This window comes from Gorilla gorilla, chromosome 5, assembly GCF_029281585.2.
Source record: "Gorilla gorilla gorilla isolate KB3781 chromosome 5, NHGRI_mGorGor1-v2.1_pri, whole genome shotgun sequence".
Lineage (NCBI taxonomy): Eukaryota > Metazoa > Chordata > Mammalia > Primates > Hominidae > Gorilla > Gorilla gorilla.
In genome coordinates this window covers 46,731,082-46,754,761 of record NC_073229.2, presented here as the reverse complement: position 1 = coordinate 46,754,761, position 23,680 = coordinate 46,731,082, and the positions used below count along the sequence as shown (strand labels likewise).

Below are 23,680 nucleotides of genomic sequence, written 5' to 3'. Positions count from 1 at the left end.
GCTCAGTTTTAAAAGGGGTTCTTTGTTTTCTTGCTAACAAATTTAAGTTGTTTGCATTTCTTACATATTTTGGATATTAGCCATGTATGGTTTGTAAATATTTTCTCCCAGTCCATGGGTTGTCTCTTCAATCCGTTATTTACTTTGTTATATAGAAGGTTTTTGGTTTGAGGTAATCCCATTTGTCTATTTCTGCTTTGGTTTCCTGTGCTATTGAGATCATCACCAATAAATTATTGCCAAGATTAATTTCAAGAACATTTTTCCCTATGTTTTCTTCTAGTAATTTTACATTTTCTGGTCACACATTTAAATCTTCAAACCATTTTTAGTGGATTTTTGCATATGGTGTGAAATAAGGTTTCAATTTCATTGTTCTGTATTTGGGTATTTGATTTTCCCAGCATCATTTATTAAAGATACTGCCCTTTCTCCATAGTGTGTTCATTCTTGGCATCTTTGGCAAAAATCAATTAACCACAAATGCATGAGTTTATCTCTGGGCTGTCTATCACATTACATTGGTCCGTGTGTCTGTTGTTATGCCACTACCTTTCTGTTTTGAATACTATAACTGTGTAATATATTTTGAAACAGGTAGTGTGATGCCTCCAGCTTTGCTCTTTTTGCTCAAAAGTGCTTCAGCTACTTAGGGGTTTTTGTCATTCCATATGAATTTTTAAATTGCTTTTTCTATTTCTGTGAAACAAAAAAGTCATTGAACTTTTATAGAAATTGCACTGAATCTGCATATCACTTTAGGTAGTACATATATTTTAATAATATTAATTCTTCCAAACCATGAATGCAAAATCCATCATATTCTGGGTTTTTGTTTGGTAGAAGACTTTTATTACTGATTCAACCTCCTTACTCATTATTAGTCTGTTCAGATTTTCTATTTTTTTCATGATTCATTTTTGTTATGTTTCTAGAAATTTAACCATTTCTTCTAGGTTACCCTATTCGTTGGTGTAAAATTGTTCATAGTATTCTTTTATGAGCTTTTGTACTTCTGTAGTATCAATTGTAATGTCTCCTCTTTCATTTTTGACTTTATTAGAGTCTTCTTTTTTTCTTAGTTGGTCTACTCAAGTTCTGCCAATTGTTTTTATCTTTTCAAAAATTCAAGTCTTAGTTTTGTGAATGCATTCTATTGTTTTCTAGCTTCTTATTTATTTCTGCTCTGATCTTTGTTATTTCCTTCCTTCTGCTAACTTTGGGATTAGTTTGCTCTTCTCTTTTTCTGGTTTCTTGAAATGTAACATTAGGTTGTTTGGGATCTTTCTTCTTTTTTAATATAGGCATTTATTACTACAAACATTCCTCTTGCTAATATCTTCTTTTGCTACATGCCATAAGTTGTGGTATGTTGTGTTTTCATTTTCATCTGTCTTAAGATTTTTTTTAATTTTGCTTTTGATTTTTTATTTAACCCATTGTTTATTCAGGAGCATGTTGTTTAATTTCCACGTTTGTAAATATTTTAAATTTTCTCCTATTATTCATTTCTACTTTCATAACTTTGTGGTCAGAAAAGATACTTGATATGATTTCAATCTTCTTAAAACTGTGGAGTCTTATTTTGTTCCCTAATATTTGATCCTGGATAATGTCCCATTTGCACTTGAGAAGAATGAGTATTCTGTTGCTGTTGGATGGAATGTTCTATATATGTCTGTTAGGTCCATTTGATCTAATGTGCGTTTCAAGTCCAGTGTTTCCTTATTGATTTCTGTCTAGATGACATGTTCATTGTTGAAAGTGAAGTATTGAAAAACCCTGCTATTACTGTATTGCAGTCTGTTTCTTTTTAGGTCTATTAATAGTTTCTTTATACATTTAGATGATCTAGTATTAGGTGTATATATATTTACAATTGTTACGTCCTTTTGATGAATTGACCCTTTTATCATGTAATGACTTTCTCTGTCTCTTTTTACAGTTTTGGACTTAAAGTTTGTCTAATATAAGTAGAGCTACCCCTGCTGTCTTTTGGTTTCTACTTGCATGAAATACTTTTTTCAGTCAATGTGTGTTCTTTAAGTTAAAGTTAGCCTCTTACAGGCAGCCTATGTTTGAGTATTGTTTTTCAGTTTTTTCCCAAAGCAAATCATTTTAGTAGGTTGTCAAATATACAATTATTAGAAATATCTAAATATTACCTGTAAAAAATCAGCATATTACATTAGATAATTCTATAAAATAAGAAAACACAAATCACACATTGCCAATAACCGCTGCAGTCCAAGAATATCCTCCTGTCAATAGTACAAATTACAAACACATTTTTAAAACTAAAGATGTTATTTAGACATTTAAACCAAAGTAACCATGACTAGCCTAAATACATTCATTCATCAAGTACAATAAATTTAGCATTGCTACTTACAGTCACTAATAACACAATTTTAGGTGCAATTTTACCTAAAATTTCATAAATTTTCCAATACAGTTCCAATAGTAAAGTGTCTTTGTGCATGCCATTTCCATTTATATGTGGGTGCATCATATATCAGACTTAAGGCTATTTCACCTCATTATTAAATTGTTCATAAATATATAAAGAAAGTGAACACCAGGCCAAAATTTAATCCCAATGATAAAATATATATATATATATAATATATATAAAATATATATATTATTAAAAAGTCAGGAAACAGCTGTGAGCCAAAATAAACTTTTTTCTTTGTAAATTACCCAGTCTCAGGTATTCCTTTATAGCAATGCAAATGGATGAATGCAGAAACAAAGGATCGGTCTGCATTTCTTAACTTCAGAAACTACAGTCTTTGTAGTTTCCTTTGTAGTACCTTTGTAAAGACAAAGATCTTTAAATAGTTTAGTGCTTAGTGTCCTTGTTAAAGTATAATGTTATATAATAAAGTATAATGTTATATAATGAACACCGGCTGATAAATTATTGATACATTAACTGGCAACATTTCAAAAAAAATTCAAACTCGAAATCTCAGTTTAGAATCTTCCAAGTGAATGAGAACCCCTAACTCTGTTCAGGTCAAATGTTGCCCCCTCACAGAAACTGACTGACCATGCTGTCTAAAGTAACAGCCTCAGCTAATTTTGATTCTCTTACCCTGCTTTCTTTTTCTTCATAGCATTTATCACTATCTGACATTGTATTATATATCTATTTACTTATTATTAGTTTTCTATCTCCTTACTAGTATGTAAGCTTCATTAGAACAGAGACTTTATTTCTTTTGATTATCAATATATCTCCTGTGCACATGACAGTGCCTGACACTTATCACCATGACATAAAGATTTATTGAGTAAATGATTAAATGGTTTGTTTCCATGTTCATGTTCCAACCAGACACATAGGCAGGTATTGTGGCTTATCTCTGAAGTCCTTGGCACTGGCTGGCTGGCATAGAACCTTGCAAACAATGAATAAATAAATTACCCTGATCGATCAGTGTGCCTGGATAGAGAAGACATGTAGCAATGCTGCACCCCTGGATGTGCTATTAATACAATTATACAGCATGGAATACTATGCAGCCATAAAAAAGAATGAGTTCACATCCTTTGCAGGGATACGGATGAAGCTGGAAGCCATCATTCTCAGCAAACTAACACAGGAACAGAAAACCAAACACCTCATGTTCTCACTCATAAGTGGGAGTTGAACAATGAGAACACATGGACACAGGGAGGGGAACTTTACACACCGGGGCCTGTCAGGGGGTGGGGGGCAAGGGGAGGGAGAGCATTAGGACAAATACCTAATGCATGCAGGGCTTAAAGATGACAGGTTGATAGGTGCAGCAAACCATTATGGCACATGTATACCTATGTAACAAACCTGCACGTTCTACATATGTATTCCAGAACTTAAAGTAAAACAAAAATAATAATAATTTATAAAATACACTTAAAATTTATTTTTTTAACCAAGATTGTTCTCTTGAGGTTAACTTATTACTACTTTGAGTTGCCAGGAGTGATTGCACATTTCTTGGGAATCCCTAAGTCACCAAGAATAAAGACCACTTGTAATAACTAAGGCATATTCAACAATAAAATTCTAGAGATTCGGGATATTTGATATTTGCTTGTAACATTTCACTTTTTAGCTTTTATTCATTTAATAAATGTTTTCTTTATCATCTTGTATACTCATGAACAGTTTTAAGTGTCCATTCAAATCATTTCATTGGGAAAAAAAAAGTCAGGAAACAACAGATGTTGGCGATGCTGGGGAGAAATAGGAACACTTTTACACTGTTAGTGGAAATGTAAATTAGTTCAGCCATTGTGGAAGACAGTGTGGTGATTTCTCAAGGATCTAGAGCCAGAAATACTATTTAACCCAGCAATCACATTACTGGGTATATACTCAAGGGATTATAAATAATTCTACTATAAAGACACATGCACACATATGTTTATTGCAGCACCATTTACAACAGCTAAGACTTGGAATCAACCCAAATGCCCATCAGTGATAGACTGGATAAAGAAAATGTGGTACATATACACCATGTAGCCATATAAAAGAATGAGTTCATGTCCTTTGCCGGGACATGGATGAAGCTGGAAACCATCATTCTCAGCAAACTAACACGGGAACAGAAATCCAAACACCACATGTTCTCACTCATAAGTGGGAGTTGAAAATAAGAACACGTGGACACAGGAAGGGGAACATCACACACTGGGGCCTGTTGAAGGGTGGCGGCACAGGGAGGAGAGCATTAGGACAAATACCTAATGCATGAGGGGCTTAAAACCTAGATGACAGGTTGATAGGTGCAGCAAACCACCATGGCACATATATACCTATGTAACAATACTGCACATTCTGCACATGTATCCCAGAACTTAAGGTAAAATTTTTTTAAAAAAGTAAAACCACAAAAAATAACTTTTCTATTATAATCCAAGCACAACAAATTGTATTTGAAAACTAATTACAAATATATATTACATAAAGTATGTATATATGTATATTAAACTTATATATAAATTATTAGCTATAACAGATGTCATATAGTTACAAAAATCACAGGCTAAGAAAATGTCCTAATTTAGAAAATGATCATATTCTACACAAAAAGAAAAATGAGGAAAAATAGATACATTAAAATACGAGCACATTAGTTTCCTTAAGATTATATCTAGGCTGATGCTCAATTCAATTACAACTTCTTTATTTTACTAAAATCTTAGGATAAGCACTTATTAAGTCACATATTAAGTCATAACTTGCATAAATCAGCTTTTTTTTTTTTTGGAGATGGAGTTTCACTCTTGTTGCCCAGGCTGGAGGGCAATGGCCTATCTTGTCTCCCCAGGTTCAAGCGATTCTCCTGTCCCGCCTCTGCCTCCCGAGTAGCTGAGATTACAAGCGCCCACCACCATGCCCAGCTAATTTTTTGTATTTTTAGTAGACACTAGGTTTCACCATGTTGGCCAGGCTGGTCTTGAACTCCTGACCTCAGGTGATCCGCCCGCTTCGGCCTCCCAAAGTGCTGGGATTACAGGCGTGAGCCACCGCCCCAGCCCTCAGCTGCTTCTTTCAAAAACTATTCCCCCTATTGCAATTTCATGTAATTTCTGTGTGTTCTGACCCAGTGAATTAATGCTAACCTTAAATTTCAATGTGTATATTAATATGTTAAGTGACTTTGTATGACATAATTTTTAACCTACAGATCTCTGGTAGCTTTAGTTTACAAACACATTACAAAAATCAGTGAAAATAGAAATATTATTTTTCCCCATACGCCATCATAGGATTCCCTATTTGACCTTGCAACTATTTAAAAGGAATTTGGGGCTATAAGTTCATTAAACCTTGTGCTTTCCTAATTAAACAACTTTAAATTTATTTTTCATTGTTTATTTTTGTTACTCTAATCTTCACCCTAGTTTTAGAATTTGTGAACCACATATGTGGTAGTATTATGCAACCAGCCCAGTTAGGAATAGAGTTGACTTATTGACTCTCTGGACATAATGACCAATTAAACTTGAGGGACTCTAGAATCCCTAGGGCTAAAAAGAGGACACAGAATTGTGTGAATGGTACTCCCTTAATAAATATTGGTTGGCTTTATTTAAAGGCATAACTTTCTTTCCATGACACTTCCAATGTTGTTGATGTCTATAAAGTCAACTTCTCGTTGTAGAAATCCACTAGGAACCTGGTGAGGAGAGCCCATGTCAGTCAAAAATGCCCCAATGACTGAAGACACACTATCTATACACATTTTCCTCTCCTCATAAGTATTTTTCTCACATGTTCTTGATGCAGTCCAGGTTTCATGCTAATTTCATTCTTGGTCAGTGGGCAAAAGGTAGTTGAGTTAGAATGTCGTAAGGATTGAAAATTCAAAAACTCAACTGCATTTATTAATCTGTCTTTGAACCAGACTTCCTTTGAAACACAGCACAAAGAAAGGCGTGAATATCTCTTGGACATTTAGAAAAAAGGTGAGTGGCGTCTAATACAGTGTATTATATTACCATGAGTGGGAAGGATCTCTCAAGAACATCTCACCTACATCCCTGCCTCTGAGTTGCATCATGTTAAATAATCAGAATGCCCAATTTGTTTCCTGGGAACTTTGAAATCAATATGAAGTATTTTCAGTGATTCCAAAAATCCTTCATATCCTTTCACCCTTTTGAATGGTTTGCTCATTATATCTCTGTACATAAAAACGGTCAGTGGGATTTAAGATTTCTTTTGATTCATGTAGAAAATAGAAATAGGACAAAAAGTCAACGTGACAGTGGAATCAACATGTTCTTGTCAAGAGGTAAGTTCATTTTCTGATAATGTAAAAGAGAAATTGGTGCCATATAAAATATGAAGAAAATAAGAGAAATTATCAGTGCCATATAAAATGTGAAGAGAAGAGGATGTGAAAAAATAGGAGTAGAAAATAACAGCTACTGAATAGGGTCCTCTTTTATTCCATGCCCTTTAGATAACCAGATATCACCTACTACATTGATTTAACTTCCATTTACTGGAAAACTATGTACTCAGTATATTATGCTAGAAACAAAGACAAAGTGATAATATGAAATTCAATAATTTCATGTTATAATATTATGAAATTATAACAATCACTTGAACCACCAATAGTAAATTTTCTGTTTTCTCGTATACAAGACAAGCTGAGATAATGATATAGTACTACTATTAATGACTTATTAGTGATTAGTATTAATGATACTGCTATTGATATCAAGCTCACATTCATTAAATGCTTAGTATGCTTGGGACAGGGTCCTAAGTTCAGATGTGTATACATTGTCTCACTTGAGCTTCACAATACTCTCTTTTTATCAATTCAGAGATTGTTTTTTAATGTAGCACAAGAATGTTCATTCATTTGCCCAGGATCACACAATCCAGTAATAAAACCCTGGCAGATTCTGGCTCCAGAGGCACTGTACCTAACAGCTAACCTTTAACAGTGATTTTTTTTAATGCTACTAAGTAGGAAGACAATGTGATACTTTCTTCTTGTTTTTATTTGTGTTTCTTCAATAATGAAAAAGTTATAATCTTTTATACTTTCACTGTCATTTTATGTTGTTTTCTTCCCCAAACTGCTTATTTATGTCCATTGCTCATTTTTTTCCATTGGACTTTTGATCTTTTTCTTATTATTATGTAATAATTATTTATATTTTAATAAAATAACCATTTTTTCCATAAACATTGTATATTTTTCTATTTTGCCATTTATGTTTTATCTTTCTGTGTAGTCTTTTTCTGATATAAAAAAATTGTATTAATGAGTAAAAATTGTATATATTATAGTGTACAACATGATGTTTTGATATATGTGTACATTATAAAGTGGCTAAATCAAGTTATCTAATGTACGTATTACTTTACATATTTATCATTTTGTAAATTTACATGGACATTCAAAAAAGCCTAATCTCATATTCTCTTCTATTTTTCAACCAAAGGTGTATTACTGTTATTTGCCAAAAAATAATGTGTATCTATAGCTAAAAAATATCATATATAATGGAAGAAGTTAAAAATCTCAAGGTCATCTCTGTTCATTTTCACTTATTCATTCCATTATCAAATTATATTTTATATATCAGTGTTTTTACTCTGGAAAAGTTATCTTATTCTGTGGTAAATTGTGTCAATACTTATTTTCTCTTCTCTCTTCAGTCTATCTTTCTATTTTTATGCTTGCAAATTCAAATGGTGTAAACCACCTCAATGACATTTCATTTAAACATGCAAAGTAGACTGAAGAAACTTAGGTGCACTTAGGTAATATAACTAAATAACTGATGACTTTTACAGACTGAAGAAAATCAACTTGAATATATGACTTTTGGTTTGTTTCTATTTTAATTTATGACCAGTTTTGTGCTGTATGCAGTCATTCTTATTGTACTATCTGTGTATTTAGGGGGAAATACGGTATAAAAGAAAGAATGATCTTTAAATCCTAGGTGTTAGTCTTGACCTCACCAATAATGAGTGTGCAAATTATTTATTCTTACTGAATCACAGAAGCAATAAAATGCAAACCGTGACTGTGAGGGGTCTGATGAGAATTACAAAGAATGTATTTCACACACTGAGCAGTTTCTGGCACATGTTAAGTAAAGCAACAATTATGTTATCAGTTTTGCTATTTTAATTAAGGTATTTGCAGATGGGGAGATGACACCTGTGGTCATTACTATATATCACAAGTAACCATAATTTTATTACTAATACCCACGGTAGTTCTTTGTGGAAATGGACTTACATGCATGGCATTTAGGAGAAAGACACAACTCAAAAAAACACGTAAAGATGTTACTAAAAGAAGCAAAATTTCTTTAGATCAATTGCAGATTTAGATTCAACTCTTATAACCTCTATATTACTCAGCATTTTCAGGCCAAATTTAAAATAATTGGAGTAAAAGTAATATTTCTTTCTAAACTGTTTATTAAGATAGGTTAGGAGGTAAGAAGAGGAGAGAACATAAAATGCATTGAGAACTCACAATTTTCCATGTGTTATGCATATGTTACATACTTTATGTCATTTAAATGTAATGATTTTCTTTAAAGTAATTTAAACACTACTGAAAACACAGGAACTACTTTTAAGCTTAAACGTAACCATATTATACTTCACAAGGGCTTTATTCACTTGACTGTAAATTGTATTTGATGCTGAGCTATTCATTAAATTTAATTCAGCTCCAGTAAGTGTATTCAATAAACAAACATTGATTGCTTTCCTATCTTACATTTTTTTAGGAGTGCGAAATAAATGAGTCATCATGAATTGGGCAAATGAGAGCTCCCCAAAAGAGTTTATACTACTTGGCTTCTCAGATAGGGCTTGGCTACAAATGCCCCTTTTTGTGGTCCTGTTAGTATCATACACAATCACCATATTTGGCAATGTGTCCATCATGATGGTGTGCATTCTGGATCCCAAACTTCATACTCCCATGTATTTCTTTCTCACTAATCTCTCCGTCTTAGATCTCTGCTATACCACAACTACAGCCCCTCATATGTTGGTAAATATTGGTTGCAACAAAAAGACCATCAGCTATGCTGGCTGTGTGGCCCAACTCATCATCTTCCTGGCCCTAGGTGCTACAGAGTGTCTCCTTCTGGCTGTTATGTCCTTTGACAGATATGTGGCTGTTTGCAGACCCCTCCACTATGTAGTCATCATGAATTATTGGTTCTGCCTAAGGATGGCAGCCTTCTCATGGCTCACTGGTTTTGGCAACTCAGTGCTGCAGTCTTCCTTGACTCTTAACATGCCACGCTGTGGTCACCAGGAAGTGGACCACTTTTTCTGTGAGGTGCCTGCACTTCTCAAGTTGTCATGTGCTGACACAAAGCCTATTGAGGCTGAGCTCTTCTTCTTTAGTGTACTAATTCTTCTAATTCCAGTGAAATTGATCCTCATCTCCTATGGCTTCATAGCTCAAGCAGTATTAAAAATCAGGTCAGCAGAAGGACGGCAAAAAGCATTTGGGACATGTGGGTCCCACATGATTGTGGTGTCCCTCTTTTATGGAACAGCCATTTATATGTATCTTCAACCACCTTCATCCACCTCTAAGGACTGGGGAAAGATGGTTTCCCTCTTCTATGGAATCATCACACCCATGTTGAACCCCCTCATCTACAGCCTTAGAAATAAAGATATGAAGGAGGCCTTCAAGAGGGTGATGCCAAGAATCTTTTTCTGTAAGAAATAAGAAGTACTCCATTGTGATGAGAATCTTCTTAGTCTTTCCTTATCTTCAATGATGGTAATGACCTTTGAACTCATTTTCCTATTTTCCAGGCTCTGGTGATTTCACTGAATTCTGTCAACAGAAAATCCTTCCTCTGTTGGCTGGGCGCGGTGGTTCACGCCTGTAATCCCAGTACTTTGTGGGGGCCAAGGTGGGCAGATCACATGAGGTCAGGAGTTCGAGACCAGCCTGGCCAGCATGGCGAAACCCCATCTCTACTAAAAGTACAAAAAAATTAGCAGGGCATGGTGGTGCATGCCTGTAATCCCAGATACTCAGGAGGCTGGGGCAAGAGAATCGCTTGAACCCAGGAGTCAGAAGTTGCAGTGAGCCCAGATCGCACCACTCACTCCAGCGTGGGTGACAGAGTAGGAATCTGTCTCAGGAAAAAAAAAAAAAAAAAAAAAAAAGGAAAGAAAGAAAAGTCTTCTTCTGTTTAGGGAAGCAATGCTGAACCCATATGACACGTCTTCAAAGTTAGAAACTCCTTTCTTTTCAGAAGTTCCCCCAATGTACTCTGTTCCTTGAGACAAGTCATGTCAATTTCCTATCAACTTCAGGGTAGTCAGGAGACTTTGATGGATTGCCCTCCCACTTGTATACTATTATTCTATAACCATCCTGTCTACGCCTTTAGTTAGGGATTTTAATATCCTTATAATTAAATTACCAGTTATTCCAAGCCAAAAATTATTCCATCAGAATCAAAGTCTTCAAACACTTTGAACCCTCTGATCTCTTGATAAAATTCATCATATGCACCTTTTCAGAACTGTTTTTGGTATGTAATTTGGCTTCAGTCTAGCTGGGTTTGTTTTTGTTTTGTTTGAGAACAAATTTTACTCTTGTTGCCCAGGCTGGAATGCAATGGCACGATCTCAGCTCACTGCAACCTCCACCTCCTGGGTTCAAGCGATTCTCCTGCTTCAGCCTTCCAAGTAGCTGGGATTACAGATGCCCACCACCACGCCCAGCTACTTTTTTGTATTTTTAGTAGAAACGGGGTTTCTTTGTGTTGGCCAGGCTGGTCTCAAACTCCTGACCTCAGGTGCTCCACCCATCTCGGCCTCCCAAATTGCTGGGATTACAGGCATGAGCCACTGCGCCCAACCAATCTAGCTGGTTTTAAACCAGCTAAGTGTGTGCATCTCAATCTGGAAACCTTAAATGTCAGTTGAGTTTTATTTCAAATTGTATTTTCAATTCATCTCTTTATTCCTCTGGATAGCATTTATCCTTTCTTCCCCTTTTGTTAAATTCCTTATTTGTCCCAAGTTCCACCTCAGGTATGTGGAATCTTTTCTAAATTATAGAGCTAATTATAGAAATGTTAATGGGAATCCTTTTTTCTCATATTGAACTGAATTAGCTTACTCTTTATCTGTGGTAGTCATTCAATAAACATTTATTGTTCACAAGACAGCAGTAGTCCAGAGGAGAAATATCACAGTTCCTCTGCTGAAGAAATGTGCTAGTTCCAGAAGGCAATGATCCTTAAACGGAGACATTTAAATGATGGTTTACAGTTAGTAATGTAAGGACACAGATGAGGCAACATTTTAGGCAACAGAGAAAGCTTTACAAAACAAAACACTTCATCATTACAAGTAATTTAGCACAGTTAAACAATACAAAACCAGGCAAGATGAGGTTGACGATGTAATATAATTATATATTATATATAGTTCTATATCACATATAATTATGATGATATATTATATATAATTATATAATATTATATATTATTATATTATATATAATTATATTATATAATTATAATTATTTACAATTATAATTATATCATATAATTATAATATTTAAATGACATTTCAAATAAGTGGAAAAAGAAGAGACTGAAGAAATGTCTGTTGAGTTTTATTTCAAATTCTATTTTAATTCTTCTCTTTGATTCCCCTGGATAGCATTTCTCCTTGTTTTTCCCTTTTGTCAAATTCCATATTTGTCCCAAGTTCTACCTCAGGCATGTGGAATGACCTCTTAATTATAGAGCTAATTATAGAAATGTTAATGGGAATCATTTTTCCTATATCGATCATATCTTCAGAAAACACAAAAAACGAAAGAACACAAAGGGATCCACCTTTTACCTGGATCTCTGTTGTTACCCAATCTACCTTTATGCACTTCTCCCAACTCACTACCAGCGGAGTTTGGGTTTTTTCGTGTGCATTATATCAGAAAATATTCCTATGTTTTCTGGTATTTAAAACATAATTGAAATAGCTGCAAATTGGGCCGGGCATGGTGGCTCACACCTGTAATCCCAGCACTTTGGGAGGCCGAGGCGGGTGGATCACGAGGTCAGGAGATCGAGATCATCCTGGATAACACGGTGAAACCCCGTCTCTACTAAAAATACAAAAAAATAGCCGGGCATGGTGGCAGGTGCCTGTAGTCCCAGCTACTCGGGAGGCTGAGGTAGGAGAATGGTGTGAACCCAGGAGGCGGAGTTTGCAGTGAGCCGAGATTGCGCCACTGCACTCCAGCCTGGGCGACCGAGCGAGACTCCATCTCAAAAAAAAAAAAAAAGCTGCAAATTTAATTTCACCAAGGAAGTGTATTAAAACCCATTTAACCACTTTCCTACTGTTGAACATTTACACTCCTTGTTTTGATTATTGTTACTACTACTGCCAATAATTCAATATGAATTTGTGCCTAAATGTCAGTTTATATTATGAAAAACTGAATTACTGGCTCAAATTATAAATTTCTTAGAAGATCTAAGAGTTAATAGATATGGTCAAATTGTGCTGTAGAAATTTTGTAACATTCCACATTCCCAGATAGATCACTGTATATAGCAAATGAGAATGGTTGCTTCATGAGCTTTTGCAAAGTCGGGGAGTTTCATCTTTTGATGAATATGCGAATTTTAGAAGCAGAAACATTATAAAGTTCCTATTTGTTATTTCCTTGAGTATTTTGAAAGTAGTGTATTTTTCATTAATTGAATACATTAGGAATGTTTATAAATATTTTATTTTTTCTCCCCTTCTAGGCAGATGGTAAAATTGCACATCCCTGTCCTATCGAATGCAGACCTGGCTGTTTAATATGATTTGCCAACAAAATGTGAAGGGAAATGATGTGGGTCATTTTTTGATGACTTCAAAATCTAGTACATACTCTACCATGTTCTCTTTCCCTCTGGCAATCAAAACAATGTTCCAGGTAGGTTCTCAATCAGCCTGAAACAAATGTTAGGAAATTAAAATATGAGGCACTGGCGAAAGGATCACATGGCAGACGATGAGGAATATGATAGTAAAACCTGAAACTGAGAGGGGCCAAGATGGTCAGTGACACAGCCAGGAAGAACATCTTCCACAACAGACCAGGATATCAGGAAGACTGGCATACTCCGAGCCGATCTTCGGAGGGAAGGCATTGAGAGTGGACAGAGGGAGGACATAGAACCTGGGCTGGAGGGTGAGAAACCTGGGAACTTTGCACGGAGTTGCAGAGTACCTGGACTCGTTTCTAGCCCATGTTCTTGGCCCGCAGTGACTCCTGGGGAAGAGGTCCGTTGAACACATGAGGAGTGGCCACTCTCGCCACAGACCTCCAGAATCCCAGCTGCAGGAGACCCCATGACCCCGCGGACACTTGAGCTGACAGGGAGAGCTATTTGGAAAGGTGGCAAGGACAGGACTTCAGCCTGTGAAAAGCCCAGAGGGTCTGACACAGGAACGGCTGCAGTGGAGCATGGCCAGAGACGCACATTCCCCCAAAGCTCACCATGCTCCTCTAGGTGGTCTCAGCCTATGGTAACTGCCAGACCTGAAAGGAGCAGGGCTATCTTAGCTGTGGGATGGGACCAGTCTAATCTGAGTGCTCCCTTGTCTGCCGGCCTCTCCTGGGGTAGACTGGCTAAAGAAAATGTGCTACATATACACCATGGAATACTAAGCAGCCACAGAAAAAGAATTAGATGATGCCTTTTGCAGGAACATGGATGGAGCTGAAGACCATTTTCTGAAGCAAACTAACATAGGCACAGAAAACCAAATACCTCACACTCTCATTCATAAGTGAGAACTAAACACTGAGTACACATGAACACAAAGAAGGGAAAAGTAGACTCTGAGGCCTACTTGAGGGTGGTTTAGTTTTTTAAGGACTAAAAAACTACCTATCATATACTATGCTTATCACCTGGGTGGTGAAATAGTCTATACAACAAACCCCATGACATACGATTTACCAACATAACAAACCTGCACATGTACCCCTGAACCTAAAATAAAAGTCTAATAAAAAAAGAGAGAGATTGAAATTATGGTGCCAGGTTTGGTGGCTCACACCTGTAATCCCAGCACTTTGGGAGGCCAAGGTGGGCAGATTGCCTGAGCTCAGGAGTTCAAGACAAGCCTGAGCAAAGTAGTGAAAACTCATCTCTACAAAAAATACAAAAATTCATTGGGTGTAGGAGGAAACACTTGTAGTCCCAGCTACTAGGGGATGCTGAGGCAGAAGGATCAACTGAGCCTGGGAGGTTAAGGCAGCAGGGAGCCAAGATCATACCACTGCAGAGTGCAGACACAGGAGACCCTGTCTCAAAAAAAGGAAAGAAAGAGAAGAGAAGAAAGAGAGAAAGAAAGAGAAGAAAGAGAGAAAGAAAGAAAAAGAAAGAAAGAAGAAAGACAGGGAGGGTGAAAGAAAGAGGAGAAGAAAGAAAGAAAAGAAAGAGAAAGAAAGAAAGAAAAAGAGACAGAAAGAAAAGAAAAGAAAGAGAAAGAGAGAGGGAGGGAGGGAAGGGAAAGAAGAAAAAAAGGGAAGGAAGGAAGGAAGGAAGGAAAAAGGGAAGAGAGGGAGGAAGGAAGGGAGGGAGGGAGGAAGGGAGACTACAGTGATCCATGTTAAACAATAAGGAAACATTTCATAAACTATCACCTGCAATAACTTAGAAGGCAGATAATGAACCTAACAACTGAGTGGAACCCGAGGGTTATGAAGAACAATGGATGGAGGAGCTACTTTTCAATGAGTGGGATATAGGGACATTTCCAAACTCACATTTGGAACGCCTCACAATAACTGCCCAGTGGTTACAGTGATTGTTTAACTTCTAGGAAGACATTTTAAGGGCAGAGTGTGTTTTGCAACTTTTATTTCCCTCTATCACAACAATCTAGAGAACTTTGGATAGTGTCTACTTCATCAGTTTGGATCCCTAATGCACAATGACATGGATGAGTCCCTAGCAACATTCAATAAACACAAAACATAAGCAAAAATGAAATCTTTGTTGGTTTAAGCTATTATGATGGACTTGTTTACCAGCATATGTTAATTGGCCACTTAAAAAAAATATTATGGAGAAATACTCACTGTTAAGTGGTGGAGAAAACTCAAGAAACGATTCTACACTTAGAACATGACCCTAATTTTATGTATACCTATATGTGTAAGAAAACACTAGAAATAAGTTCACCAAGCTAACTGTGGTGAGGTAAGTGACAGGATATCAGGAAATTTTTATTCCAGGCTTCTTATTTTTCTGTATTTTCTGATTTCATCATACAATTTCTTAAGTATTAGGAAAAAGTCTAAACATCATAAAACTGGTGATCTAAGTCTATTTCACCTTGAAAAGTCTTGCATTAATGTTTATTTGCTTCCCATTAGACACCATCTTAAAACCATAATAACCTAAAGTTGAATTTTATTTGAAATAAAAATTGATAGTGAAATTTTTATTAATGTATTTATAAATTTGGCAACTAATTTTAGAAATATCTACTCCAACCTTCAAGCTTACCATTAATAATTTCCCAAAGTCTTCTTAAAAATAATTTTATAAATATTTATACTTTGGGGGGCATTAGTAACTTAAATAACAAAAATAAGGTGGGTTGAGCTCTAAAATTTGAATCACCATCAATGTTCTAAAATATTTTTATATTACTCATATCTACATTATTATCACATACCACCTAAATCAGAGACACTTAAATTTTCTCTGCCTTCCTAAGTGCACATCCAGAGCAAAGATATTATATATAGATCTATAGTATATACAGATATTAAAATAGTTATAAACTTGCCTAATGTTTTTCAATTGCTTACTATACATACAGATTTTGCTATTTGCTGAGTATTTGTTAGTGAATAAGACAGACACAATTCCTTCCCTCACAACCTTTATAGTCTCGTGGGAGAAAGAAAACAAATAATACTACTAAACATGTAATTACAAGTTGTACTAAGTACTATAAAGTAAAAATGACAAGGCTTCATGAATAAAATGGATGGGTGATTAGTTTAAACCAGGAAAGGTTCAAGGAAAGCTCTTCTAGGGAAGTGTCATTTAGGTTCAGATCTATAAGTGAAGTAGTAAATTCCTCAGAGTAGACAAAACAGTAGGTGCTAAGGCCTTGATCTGGCAGGAAGTATCATAACCACAAGTGTTCTTTTTATTGTCATCTTTTTATTTAATGTAGTTTACTACATTTTACATTTATAATGTATTTTTAATATAATTTTTAAAGTTGCAAGTATAATACAGAACTTTAAATACCCTTTTCCAGAGTCATCATTCATTTACATTTGCCTTACTTTTATACATATGTAATATATAAATATAGTTTTCATATCTATGAAATTTTTCCCAAATTTTTTATTACTACATACACTTTAGTGTATAGTTGCTAAGGACATTAACTTCCATACATAGCCAGTACAATCATAAAAACTGGGACATTTTATAGTCACATAATACTATTATGTAATCAATAGTTCATATTCAGATCTTGTTAATTATCTCCAAAATGTTCTTTATATTTTCTCCCATTCAGGAGCCAATAATGATGCAGCATTTCAGAAAAGTGTATAAGGATAGTTTGTCTTAAAATCGATGCTGTTAACTTTAGTCACTTAACTAACATGGTGTCCCCCAGATCTCATTATGCTTTTTTTCTGAGAAATTAATAAGTAATTTGTGGCAGACAGCATAACTATGCAAATGTCTTAAACTTTCACCCACTAATTTTAACATCTATTAATAATTCTCCAATCCTAGTATGCCCTATTCATTAATTGATGTGCCATAAGAGTTTTCCCTTTTCCTCCTTCATGTATTCACTTTTTTATATTTTTATCAGTATATACTCATAAATTTCTATTTTATATCGCTATTTTACCTTTTTTTATTATTATAGTTTAAGTTCTGGGGTACCTGTGCAGGACGTGAAGGTTTGTTACATAGGTATACATGTGCCATGGTGGTTTGCTGCACCCACCAACCCGTCATCTACATTAGGTATTTCTCCTAATGCTATCCCTCCCCCAGTCCTCCACCCCTGACAGGCCCCACTGTGGGATGTTCCTCTCCCTGTTCCATGTGTTCTCATTGTTTAACTCCCACTTATGAGTGAGAACATGCAGTGTTTGGTTTTCTGTTCTTGTGTTAGTTTGCTGAGAATGATAGTTTCATTAACTAGATTAACTATGTAGTAAGAATTTATCATTCACTTTTCATTTCCACACCAGCAGGATGACGTTAAGGAAACTAATACCATCAAAAAGGATAATGTTTTAAAATTAAAGCTATAATAGGGAAAAATATATATATATATATACCGTATCCCTACATAAAGCTGAGGGGTTACAGAGAATAAGTCAAATGTATTCATTAATGTCAATAATGAATTGGATGGGAGTGGATTTAGACAGAAAAGAAATAAAAACAAAGGGTATACGTATATCAAATCATCACACTGTACACCTTGAATATATACAATCTTTATTGTCAATTAAATATTGTTTTAAAAAATAAAGGACCAGAAGCTGAATATAGTTATAGAATGCAGCAAATGATGAAAACAAAAGTGGGAGCAAAGAACAAGCCTGAGATGATCAGTGTGAACTTGGCTAGAAGGATTCCAGATTGCTAGATCTGCTGCTAATTGTGAAGCATGGGTGAAAAAAGCAATTACTTTAAAAACAAGCCCATGGCCAAAAGTTTTCAGGACCCATATTTTCAAAATTCCAGATTCCATGATTTTTAATCATGTTTAAATAACATTAATGTATGTTAATATTTTCTTGACACAATGTTTTTATGGTTTAAATAAAATGAGGAACTTTAATGTAGTCAATGGAAGGTAAAAAGTCTATACTGTGTTGGACTATTGTGGAAGAAATTATTGAAGACTTCTTTTGTCTGTATGTAGAACTAGGATTATGATGGCTCTATGGTAGCAGAAATCTAAAGAAATAATATCTTGAGAAAAACTATAAATAAAAGAAAATTAGATCTTGGCACCTAAAATAATAATCTTAATTTCCCCCTTGTGATCCAAGGAAATTTTTATAAAATTGTTGAGACAGATTCAGTTTCCTTGGCTTCTCTTAGTCCTGAGTCCATTATAAATAACAGGTGCCAAAATTTATCATTTCATTTTATTATGGCAAGGAAGTTAGAGGGAAGCATACCCACTAAGGAATTGCTATAATGACCCTTACCGAGAAATTTCAACTGTATTATCTGTACAGAGAACAAAGTTTCATAGCTTTATAGAGTGAGTGGCAACCCTATAAAGTACTTTTTCTAAAGTACCTTTAGAACAAGATCGTGTCCTTTGCAGGGACATGGATGGAGCTGGAAGCCATTATGCAGGAACCATTATGCAGAAAACCAAACCCTGCATGTTTTCACTCATGGAATGATGAGCTGAGCAATGAGAAAACATCGATACAGGGAGGAGAACAACACACAGTGGGGCCTGTCTCGGGGTGGAGAGGGGAGGGAGAACATCAGGAAAAATAGCTAATGCATGCTGGGCTTAATACATAGGTGATGGGTTGATAGGTGCAGCAAACCACCATGGCACGTTTACTTATGTAACAAACCTGCACATCCCACACATGTATCCCAGAACTTAAATAAAATAAAATAAATTGTTTTAAAGTACCTTCCTTACCTCTAAAGAGTAAGTAGGTTTTCATATTTGAAAATATTTGGGGTGTGCTCTGAGGGAGGGCCTGGGCCACCCACCGTTGCTGGAGGAGCCCTTCAGGCCATAATAAGCATGAATAATGTCTTTCCTCTTTGAGTGGATCTACAATGGCTTCAGCAGTGTGCTCCAGTTCCTAGGACTCTACAAGAAATTTGGAAAACCTGTATTTTTGGGTTTGGACAACGCAGGCAAAACCACTCTTCTTCACATGCTCAAAGATGACAGATTGGGTCAACATGTTCCAACACTACATCCTACATCAGAAAAGCTAATAATTGCTGGAATGACTTTTACAACTCTTGATCTTGGTGGACACAAGCAAGCATGTCAGGTTTGAAAAAATTATCTCCCAGCAATTAATGAGATTGTTTTTCTGGTGGATTCTGCAGATCATTCTGGCCTCATGGAATCTAAAGTTGAGCTTAATGCTTTAATGACTGATGAAATAATATCCAATGTGCCAATCCTTATATTGGGTAACAAAATAGACAGAACAATGCAATAAGTGAAGAAAAACTCTTTGAGATATTTGGGCTTTCTGGACAGACCACAGGAAAGAGGAACATGGCCCTTTAGGAGCTGAACGCTCACCCCTCGGAAGTGTTCATGTGCAGTGTGCTCAAGAGGCAAGGCTAGGGCGAGGGATTCTGCTGGCTCTCCCAATGTATTGACTGATGTTTGGACAGTGAAAATAAGAGTTTTTCTCCTCTGGACTGATCCTATTCACAGCTTCTTCATGGACTTTTCTAATAGAACAATGAAAGGTCTCCAGTCATGTCTAGCATTGAGAAGCCAAGAGTCACTGTCTACTGTCATCAACCAATGGTGAAATGTTCTCTTCTCCACACTGTTGGGGAGGTAATGCTGCCCCATGTGCTGGTGCAGGTCAGTATCCAGGGGCTTGGAAGCTGGCAGGGCTTGCTGAGTAAAGCTGTGTGCCATCATGGGGCACCTGAAAAGAAAAACATATCTCACCACTCTGGTTGATTTCAAAACAAAGTGATTCTATTTTTAAAGAAAGTGTTGTTAATATAATTGATACCCTTTCTAACTTTTCGAGTTCAAAATTTACTTAGTCCAGAGTTTTATATTCTTTTTTAAACTAATGAATGACATTTAGATACTTCATAAAATTATGAACAGATACACATTGGAGGCCAGAGCTCATTTGGGTAAACTCACTCCTGCTGAGTTAGCAGGTTGGTGAGAGAAGCTCCCCTGAGCTCACCTGTCTCTCTAACTGCCTTGGAGAAGGCGGCATTACCTTGTGAACAGAGAACCAGAAAAGGGGCAGAATCCTGGCCTTGTAATTGCGGCAGGTTTCCACTGTGGTAAGCTAGGGTCATTCCTTCTCAAGGAATGTGTAGCAGATCGTTCACTATTGAGCAGTTAATTATAGTGTAAGTTACTGTTATTATTCTTATTTATAAAGTTATAGGTTTCAGCCAGTCTTTACTTTTATACTTTGGTGAAATTTTATTTCCCTCTATAGCACCTTCCTTTTTCATTTTCAGTTACAAAAAGTAACTTTCACCTCATGAAAAAGTTGAGAACATCTCTTATGTTGTCACATACTGCAGGTGTGTCAGTTACTTTTGCACAGATTCTAGAGGAAAATTTTTCTGAAGAGGAAGACAGGACAAAGTTAACAGCTTAAGGGCTCTTAATTCTGTGAGTTGAGGACTTAAATGTATTGTAGCACTTGTCTGAATGCAGGAAACATTTACTCACTGGGCTTTAAAATTTCCATTTGCAGAATTTGGTCTCTATTGGATTTTTCCTGAGCTCTTTGTCTTACATCTTATCTCCTTAGATATCTACGTTGCTGTGTTTAAAGTAAAGGTTAACATCTGTAGCTTTTCCAGGTGTGTTTGTGTGGAGTTTTTTAATATGAAATTGCCTCTCCCCGTTGTAGAAATAAGCTGGGGGGAAACACTAACTCAAAAACTTTCTGTAGAGCTGTTCCTTTGGAAGCAGCATCACTTATTGGCAGTAAAGACTCAGGATAAAAGCAACAGCATGCCTACGACGGTGAGGAGGATTGATTTTATAGCATTCTGTTTTCTTAGTGTCACATGTGAAATTGGGTTTTTATGATCTTAACCTAAATTCTACCCTTGTAGTAAAAGATCAAAAGATAAGATCTCCTAGGAAAAGACATGAGATAGGAGATGAAAAGTTAGGAGGATATCTTTATTCTAATGTGAGGGTAGGGAAAATGTGGATAACATATTATTGGGGAGAGTATAGTTATTTAGTTGGAGTTCTCAGTCTTCAGTACTGACTTGTTCGGGAAACATACTTTTTCACTGCCAGGTGCTGAATGCAGAGGCTCAGTGAAGTATATTTCTGGGAAGTGCATGCATTTCATTTATTAGCAAGCATAGCTGGATTAAGATAAAATTGTTTGGAAAGGGGTTAAAGCCTTAACTGAACAAATTTAGCTAACAGTGAATGAACTAGATAGTTAACTTGCATTTTTTTTTTAATTTTCCTTTGGTTAAAGGTTCCCCATACTTCTCTTATCAGAGACATGAGAAGTATGATTGCTTCCATGTTGGTTTTCTTACTTTTAGTTTCGGATTTTTTTTCCCTATTTGTCCCTAGTAACTTTGTTGCAAGCTAGAAAACTGTGGGTTCTACGTAGGGCAGCTGCTGTGAGGAGCTCAGCTCTAAACACAGGATCAGTGCCTTGTACAGGAATTCTCATGAATTAAGATGTTTCATTCTGTTTTATCAGAGTGCATGTACGTCCTATTTCAGAAAAAGTAAAACAGTCATTTACAAAAGAAAGTCAATCTGTATCCTAAGCATTTTAATTAAAAGTTAAAGCATAAATAAATAAACAATAAATCAAAAGATTTGGGATCCTTTCAATCAAATAAATAACTATTAAAGACCTCTGATATGACATAAAGCCACTGAATACAGAAAGAACATTCAATCTTTATCCCCAATTAACACTGAATTCTGATGGAAGAAAAAGATTAATGTTCTTTTTTGCAAGAAAAGAGGGTACCATTAAAAAATATTAACACTGATTTAGGTAACTGTTGTATATGAGTAGAAATGATCTATTTAGCTTGATTGATTTAATCTTTTTATACAACCACATGCATGTTGTGATCTCCTTATGAAAATCTGCATACTAAAAAAACTATTTTAAAAAAGGCTACTGTGAGCACACTGCCTATAGGATAGCCCTGCTAGGCAAGGAGCAGTTAAAAAAAGTATAAATAAATTGACACCTATTAATACTAATACTAATCATTATAATTTAAAACATTGAAACATGTTTTTGAAAAATAATCTATGGTACTGTTTGCATTTGTGAGCATTTCCACTGATTAAAAACATATGTGTACTGATATTAAAATCTAGAAATCATTAACATCAGATTCAAGACAAGGGATCTGAGTAATGTAGGGAAATAAAATGGTAGAAAAAACAACCCTTCTGAGACTTCTTATGGGAATATAAGGACATGGTTAATATTTGGATACAAAGAAAAATTAACTATCAGATATAGACTTAAAATCAAACAGGGAACTTTATTTCATGAAAATAACCAACCCAACATTGAGTATTGGACTTAATAAAGCGTGTTCACACATATGGTGCTAATTAATCTCCACAATGGAGCAAGATAGATAAAGAAGTTTCTGAATATTTAAGCAAGACCTAAAATGTACATGTATTAATAATTGGGAAGTGGACTAAATCTAGATTTTCTAATGTCATTCTTGTTTCTTTTCTACTATGCCAGTATTGTTCAAATTTTTTACCATTACCTATAGTAAGGAATATATTGTACATCAGAATCCAGGTCATACAAACACATATATGAAATGAGTGATGAGAATAAGTAAAATAAATCAATAAAATAGTATATAACTGCATAATAGATTACAACTCACAGTGTGAAAAGCACTAACATACATCATACTGTATAACTGCTGATACTTTAATGACCTCATATCACTTGGCTGTGCAATGAATTATCTTGTCTTGTAAGTACTGAACGTGTTGCAAGGAACCATTTCCTTTCAGCTGTGTGCTTCCTTTTATGACAAAAGTTTTATGTTGGCGATCGTCATTCCAGGATTTGGGAAGAAGAGGAAAGGAATAGCACTATGTTGTTTCTATGCAAATCAGACTAATCCACGTGGAGCTCAGTGAGTTCTGAACTCACCTACATCAACTCACAAATTGAACCAGAACATGACCAGGGCCAACAGATTTTGGATGAAAGAAATTAACACGTGTTAGTTAGCATGGGTAGTTCTTGGGCATTCTTTAAAATTATTCATTTCTCCATCTGATTCATTTTTCTAATATAAGATTAATTATGTTTCCCATTACTTAATCATTATTCTGTAAAAGTTTGCTATATTGCATTTCTTGGGTAAGATA

General features: G+C 35.5%; 2 protein-coding genes and 1 pseudogene across 5 annotated transcripts in view; 2 read left to right on the top strand and 1 right to left on the bottom strand.

Moving 5' to 3' along the window:
* Positions 1–9,237: 9,237 nt before the first annotated feature.
* On the top strand, positions 9,238–10,343 carry OR2B3 (olfactory receptor family 2 subfamily B member 3). Its single transcript, XM_004043522.3, has one exon. The coding sequence runs from the start codon at positions 9,303–9,305 to the stop codon at positions 10,242–10,244; it is 942 nt and encodes a 313-aa protein (XP_004043570.1). The 5' UTR covers positions 9,238–9,302; the 3' UTR covers positions 10,245–10,343.
* Positions 10,344–19,340: 8,997 nt separating this feature from the next.
* Positions 19,341–19,942, top strand: LOC101128590 (GTP-binding protein SAR1a-like; annotated as a pseudogene).
* The window catches only part of LOC129534113 (uncharacterized), a 40,404-nt gene continuing 36,493 nt past the window's right edge, over positions 19,770–23,680 (bottom strand). For all 4 annotated transcript variants that reach the window (XM_055389857.2, XM_055389858.2, XM_055389856.2 and 1 more), the window contains one exon: positions 19,770–20,219. In XM_055389857.2, coding sequence (XP_055245832.1) covers positions 19,991–20,219 — 229 coding nt within the window. In that variant the 3' untranslated portion in view covers positions 19,770–19,990. The remainder of the gene's footprint in view (positions 20,220–23,680) is intronic.

Excerpts from the sequence above, each read along its gene's own strand:
- OR2B3 (XM_004043522.3), top strand. The coding sequence starts at position 9,303 with ATGAATTGGGCAAATGAGAGCTCCCCAAAAGAGTTTATACTACTTGGC.